This window comes from Sinocyclocheilus rhinocerous, unplaced genomic scaffold (genome assembly GCF_001515625.1).
Source record: "Sinocyclocheilus rhinocerous isolate Xijiao unplaced genomic scaffold, SAMN03320098_v1.1 scaffold2728, whole genome shotgun sequence".
Classification (NCBI taxonomy): Eukaryota; Metazoa; Chordata; class Actinopteri; order Cypriniformes; family Cyprinidae; genus Sinocyclocheilus; species Sinocyclocheilus rhinocerous.
Window position 1 is genome coordinate 140455 of NW_015641450.1, and position 6855 is coordinate 147309.

The 6855-nt window shown below is 44.5% G+C and overlaps 1 protein-coding gene across 1 annotated transcript in view; it reads right to left on the minus strand.

Annotated features, from left to right (window-relative positions):
* The window catches only part of LOC107754974 (solute carrier family 12 member 2-like), a 45358-nt gene extending 39349 nt beyond the window's left edge, over positions 1-6009 (minus strand). Inside the window, exons 1-2 of the mRNA XM_016571622.1 lie at positions 5925-6009; positions 5470-5528 (exon numbers count right to left, since the gene is read on the minus strand). Coding sequence (XP_016427108.1) covers positions 5470-5528; positions 5925-6009 — 144 coding nt within the window. The remainder of the gene's footprint in view (positions 1-5469; positions 5529-5924) is intronic.
* Positions 6010-6855: the final 846 nt, after the last annotated feature.

Sequence of the window (6855 nt, forward strand, 5' to 3'; positions counted from 1 at the left end):
CCATACTGCAGCATTCAGAGAGCGACAGCTCCATACTGCAGCGTTCAGAGAGCGACAGCCACCATACTGCAGCACTCAGAGAGCAACAGCTCCATACTGCAGCGTTCAGAGAGCGACGGCCACCATACTTCAGCGTTCAAAGAGTAACGGTCACCACACTGCAGCACTCAGAGAGCGACAGCTCCATACTGCAGCATTCAGAGAGCGACGACCACCATACTGCAGCATTCAGAGAGCGACGACCACCATACTGCAGCGTTCAGAGAGCGACGACCACCATACTGCAGCGTTCAGAGAGCGACAGCTCCATACTGCAGCATTCAGAGAGCGACAGCTCCATACTGCAGCGTTCAGAGAGCGACAGCCACCATACTGCAGCACTCAGAGAGAGAGAGCTCCGACAGCACTATACTGCAGCGTTCAGAGAGCGACGGCCACCATACTGCAGCGTTCAGAGAGCGACGACCACCATACTGCAGCGTTCAGAGAGCGACGGCCACCAGTATACTGCAGCTTTCAGAGAGCGACAGCCACCATACTGCAGCATTCAGAGAGCGACGGCCACCATACTGCAGCATTCAAAGAGTAACTGTCACCACACTGCAGCATTCAGAGAGCGACAGCACTATACTGCAGCGTTCAGAGAGCGACGGCCACCATACTGCAGCGCTCCGAGAGCGACGGCCACCATACTGCAGCGTTCAGAGAGCGACGGCCACCATACTGCAGCGTTCAGAGCGACGGCCACCAATACTGCAGCGTTCAGAGAGCGACAGCTCCATACTGCGGAAAATGGTGGAAAAGGAAAACTTGAAATCGCATCATATGACCCATTAACGGTCTGGTTTCTCCAAATTTCAAATAGGAGCAAAAATCTGCCTTTAAACTTGAAAAAAATTAAGTTTGATAAATGTAAAATTTGATAATTATCGATATTGATGGATATGAAAAAAATTATCGTGATAATTTTGGCAATATTGCCCAGCCCTAACAGCAGCACTCAGAGAGCGATGGCCACCATTTTAGTCAAAATTTGTATCTTACAGATTTCTTACAGTTTATGTTGGGTTTGCTAGATTAGGGAAGAGCGACGGCCACCATACTGCAGCGTTCAGAGAGCGACAGCTCCATACTGCGGAAAATGGTGGAAAAGGAAAATTTGAAATCGCATCATATGACCCATTAACGGTCTGGTTTCTCCAAATTTCAAATAGGAGCAAAAATCTGCCTTTAAACTTGAAAAAAATTAAGTTTGATCAATTTAAAATTTGATAATTATCGATATTGATGGATATGAAAAAAATTATCGTGATAATTTTGGCAATATTGCCCAGCCCTAACAGCAGCACTCAGAGAGCGATGGCCACCATTTTAGTCAAAATTTGTATCTTACAGATTTCTTACAGTTTATGTTGGGTTTGCTAGATTAGGGAACAAGCTAAATAAAATGAGAAATGAATGAAGAAGATTGTGTGTGTTTTGTAAAATGTAAACAACATTATGTTTCTACTCTAATTCATCATTAAATCAAACATTCAAATGGCGGCTGTAAAAAAAAAAAAAAAAAAAAAAGATATTAAAAATTTTATTCAGCAAGGACACATTAAACTGATCAAAAGTGTCATGGCGGCTGTAAAAAAAAAAAAAAAAGACAGTTATTCAAACATACATTAAATAAAAGACAAGTTAAGTAAAAGTTTAATATGTAATTTAATGCATGTTAATTGGAATGCTCCTCTCTAGAATTATTTTTTCTAACCAACACTGAATGTCTTTCCTGTGGTAAATGCTAAGTTGCATGACATTGTTCACAAGCTGTTTAAAACGCTGACTGAGTGATTACATGAGAGACTTCAGGAAGCTGTACTGTTTCTTTCAACATTCGGTTCACTTGTGCTCTGTGCTGCTTGATGTCTCATTTTCGGTTCATCACTAGTGATCTCATATAAAGCTCATTTTGATGACAAACTCCCTGAAACACTGAGCTCAGGTGTGATAAAGGTAATGCGTGACCACTGGGATGCTGCCTTCATTGCACTCATGGGAGGAGCATCACTATGGAGACGGGGCCGGAGGCGCCGGGGGACCAGTGCTCCTTCACCTGTTGTTTTAGGCCCGTCCCAGCATGCTCTTACCCTCTATTGACACCAGGACAATCATTACATCACCTGTGCGGAGATCACATCACAATCACTAAATAAATCACGCTGGCATTCCTCAAGGACCTCTGTGATGGAAGTAACTCAACATCTTGCCATCTTGATGAAAACACCAAATGGACAGTCAAATGATTGCCATGAAATTGCCATGCCTGACATAGTGGTAACCATTTGCAACGCTGTGCTGTCTTGTAGCTATGAACAAGAAACAAACAATTCCAAGAGTTAGTTTAACCTGTTTGAGAACCACCATTTTTGACTAAAGTCATTTGCAAAGCAAAGACTTATGTTTGGCAATTTTAACTAAACCACCACTGACACGGTCTTCCAGTGTTGCCATGTCCTCTTATTATCTTTAGGTCTGTTGTTTGGACATGGCTCATAAAGTGAGCCACTTCATGGAGTGAGTAAAGTGGGCAGTTGTGGGTCACAATATTTTGGTCTTATTTCCAAAATACAGCATTCGGACTTTGGATTTCGGTTTATTTTGGTCTTGTTTTTGTTTGCCATTTTTCCCAGCAAGATCTGGCAACACTGACTCTTCGGTCCCGAGGCCACAGGGAGACAGACCCGTGTCTAAAGACGCAAATGAGTCAGGACTTGCTCCTTTTTCCCTGTGATTTTTACGGTTCTCATAATAACATAAATCTCTAACATTATGTTTTCCGCCCAGCTTTGGCAAACCATCTGTCAAATGAACTGAAACTGAAGCGCGATATGGCTTAGTGACCTTCTCAAGTGTGAAGGGCTGTGTATAGTATACAGTCTGTTGTGCTGCACATATCAGCGTGCATGAGCCGGTGGTTTAGACAGAATTATTCTCATTTTACACTACTGTAGTATAAAGTCAAATAATACACTTATGAAATATTAACTTGTATAAACATTTATTTTATGGTGGAGTTGTTTTATGCCAATATATTACGGCCTTCGGATTAACAATAACAATTTTTATTTATTATTGTGATTATTTTCTTCCAGCTGTCTGGCATCCTAAAACACTAGTGTGAATGTAAGGTAGACTGAATGTCAGCGGAGACCAGGACAACTAGATGAGCCCCAGAGACAGATCCCCAGTAAAGACCTTGTCTCAGACGGCCACCGGGACAAGACCACAGGAACCAGATGATTCCTCTGCACAATGTGACTTTGCTGCAGCCTGGAATTGAACTGCTGGTTTTGTCTGGTCAGAGGAGAACTGGCCCCCGACTGAGCCTGGTTTCTCCCAAGGCTTTTTCTCCATTCTGTCACCGATGGAGTTTTGGTTCCTTGCCGCTGTCGCCTCTGGCTTGCTTAGTTGGGGACACTTCATTTCCAGCGATATCGTTGACTTGATTGCAAATGATTGCAAAGATACTATTTAAACTGAACTGAGCTGGATGCGACAATGGGCGTCGGGACGCAAGATTCCATCGTTTCAGCTCGTGTAGTGTGTCATAGTGGACGACAACCGATTCCGCGTCTGCGATGCTTCACGAAATCCTGACAGAAAGACTAGCATTTTTCTTTTTTTTCTCGTTGTCCACGACCAGTTCAGTCACATTGGTGACGTTGACCAATAGCAGCAGAGAAGCTCTTTCATACACAGGTTTCAAACATGGCGAAACGAAAGAGAGATGATGGTGCTGCTAGGTGGAATTATGAGATGGAGGAAAGGTTCGTGGAGCTGTGGCAACCTGTATGATGTGTCATCGAGGGACTACCACGACAGAACAAAGAAAGAATATGCTGGCGAACTATAGCGGAAGTGCTATAGAAGTCAGTCGCTAGTTCCGCCTTCTCGATGACATCACGCGCGTCATTAAAGACGGCACGCGATGAATGGTCGGGAAGCAGCGTGTAGTCTGACATGTTTCTTGTCCATGACACGACAATATTTTAGGAGTCAAAATCATGTAATCAGTGACTATCGTGACCGACAAAAATATTGTGTAGTCTGAACTCGACATGACACAATATCAAAACTAAAAAGAGGTCTGAGTCCACTTTAAAGACCAGGTACAGGTCAAAGCAAAGACTGCCCACTCTGTTCAATCTGCACACTGAAAAAGGTTTGGAGCTCTTCCTTCTGAACTCTCAAAGCGCACCAGATTGATGCATTTAACTTCAAAAAGCAATGCTGCAGTAGAGGTGTTCGAGATGTTCTGATGATGGCTCACAGTCAGGAGAAACACCACAGCACCTGATTCACAGAGAGGCTTCACCATGAGACGTGTTCAGCTCATCTGGTGACTGACAGTCTTTCTACATGTGGCCACTTCCACCTCCGTGTCGCTTTAACAGCTTCCACCGCATTTCTCACGCATTTTACCTTCTTGTGACAAAAGCAGCAGGCCACACTTTTGCAATTTCACTAAATTACTTAATGTTACTACACTTTACAGCAGCAGAAAACAGTGAAGACATTACAGCTAAATAAATGTGCAAGCTGGCCAAAACTCACGACGACCATCCTCAGCAAGCAGCCATGCTTCTCTTCACGGCTGCCGTCTGAGGCTTGATGTGACAATGGCAAGCGCAGCATCTGCCCGTGACAGAGAGAGGATGATGCTGGTCACTATCAGTCAGTCTCTCACAGCATCAGTATTTCAGCATGTGTTTCCGCTCGGTCACACCTCTGGAAATAAATCGTTCCTGACAGGACTTCGCTCTCGCTGGTCAATCTCATGCGTCCGCATCGAGCGTCAGTCACACTACCAGAACGTGCGGCGCCAAACACTTTCAGCGAGAGACTAAATGAATGAATGATTTACTGAACGTGACATAACGTGTCGCTCTAATGAAATACTAAAACTATTAAAGCAGCGACTGGAAAACCCGGCGCCGATGTCACAGCCATAAAGACTCACTGGCTCACACATCAATATCTGCTCAAACTCACTGCCAGCAGCCAATAAAACACTTTCCATTCAGCCATGGATTTGCTGTACAGTACCCTCCTGTGTGTAACTTCAATAGGAAAACGCTTCGATCTTCAACTTCACTAGTGTTTGCTTTACGTAATGTCTCAAAACAGACCGCTTGAATCGAAACGCATGCATCTCACTGGTTTGATAGAAAGCAGGAAAAAGGGAATCACATCAGCCACTTCATGAAGATTATCTGGACGGGATCAGATTAATTGACAACCATTAAAAGGACAAACAGAAGAAAATAGCTTTGTAAAATCCCCCACATCTTAACTCCGTCCCCAACAGTACAAACAGCTGAACAGATGTATTTATAGCAGCCGTGTTGACTTACTGACAGCTGCTACACAACACACACAAACACAGAGAAAGCAGCAGACGGACATCACACATCTGCTTACAGAGCCTCCACAAACGACAACACATTCGTCTTCCTGCAGGTGAAAGAAAACCCTAATCACTTAGAGCCCGTTTACACTTTTACACGCTTCTCTGACCGGATAACTATCTGGTCACAAAAACAGCAGGTGTAAATGCATTCTGACACACCATTCAATCACTCAAAGCACTTCAGGAGGCGGTTTAAGACGCCTTCGGCTAAGTGTAAATGCCTGTATAAACCGCATACATAAACTCTGCTCCTCCCAAAATTGGTTAAACAAAAAACCAAAGAAGCTGTGAGAGCATGTTATAACGGCTCCAGTCAGACAAACGAACGCTGCTCACTGTGCTGCAGTCACTCAGATTCAGATACAGTGACCGAGAGCAAATAAACCCACAGTGAAACACCAGCACAGCATTTACATTCGATTTACATACACTTCATTCACATCATATTTAGCATTAGAGGAAGTACTAGTGATGGCCGAGTTCACAGACAGCACAAACCAAATCACGGTTCTGTACCTCAGCTGTGCTTCACTCACTTTACTCCGTCTCATGATTACAATTACTGCCGCAAAGGAAAACAAGTGCTGTCAAAAACGCAGCACAAGACATGTTATATTCATGCTCTGCTGCTGCTACACACTGCGCAGTGCATGCAGCCGGTGGTCAGGCCGTCAGCAGTTATCTGCTGCATCTGTTCTTCAGAAAGCCACCGAGTGCTTCACTCTGGAGCTGTTTGGCTCAAATGAGTGGAAACAACTGTAAAACGCTTGTGTGTCATAACTCGTCTCAAAGAAGCTTTTCTAAAACTTGGCATCAAAGCGTCTTACAAATGCACTTAACTAGATAAACTGCCAAGTCATAATAGCTAGTGTCGTCAGAGAGCTGAATGGTCGTGCCTCCGGCTAAAACTGCTCCCAGACTCACTAGAGCAGCGCCAGGCCTTCACAGCAAGCAGCTTCAGGACGCTCTCCAGACCTGCTGTTCCCCACAACTGAACCGCTTCTTACACTGTTAGAGCACACAGATCACGTCATGAACACAGCAGGTAGGTTCTGTGTCTCAACAGGCCTTTTCATCGCATGAGAGAAACTGAGAGCAAGACACGCTCACACACTCTCTCTCTCACACACACACAAACATACTCTCACACACACACACAAACACGCTCACTCTCTCTCTCACACACACAAACAAAAACATACTCTCACACACACACAAACATACTCTCACACACACACACACACACACACACACGTTCACACTCTCTCACACACACACACGCTCACACTCACACATGCTCACTCTCTCTCACACACACACACACACTCACACACACACGCTCACACTCTCTCTCACACACACACACACACACACGCTCACTCTCTCTCTCACACACA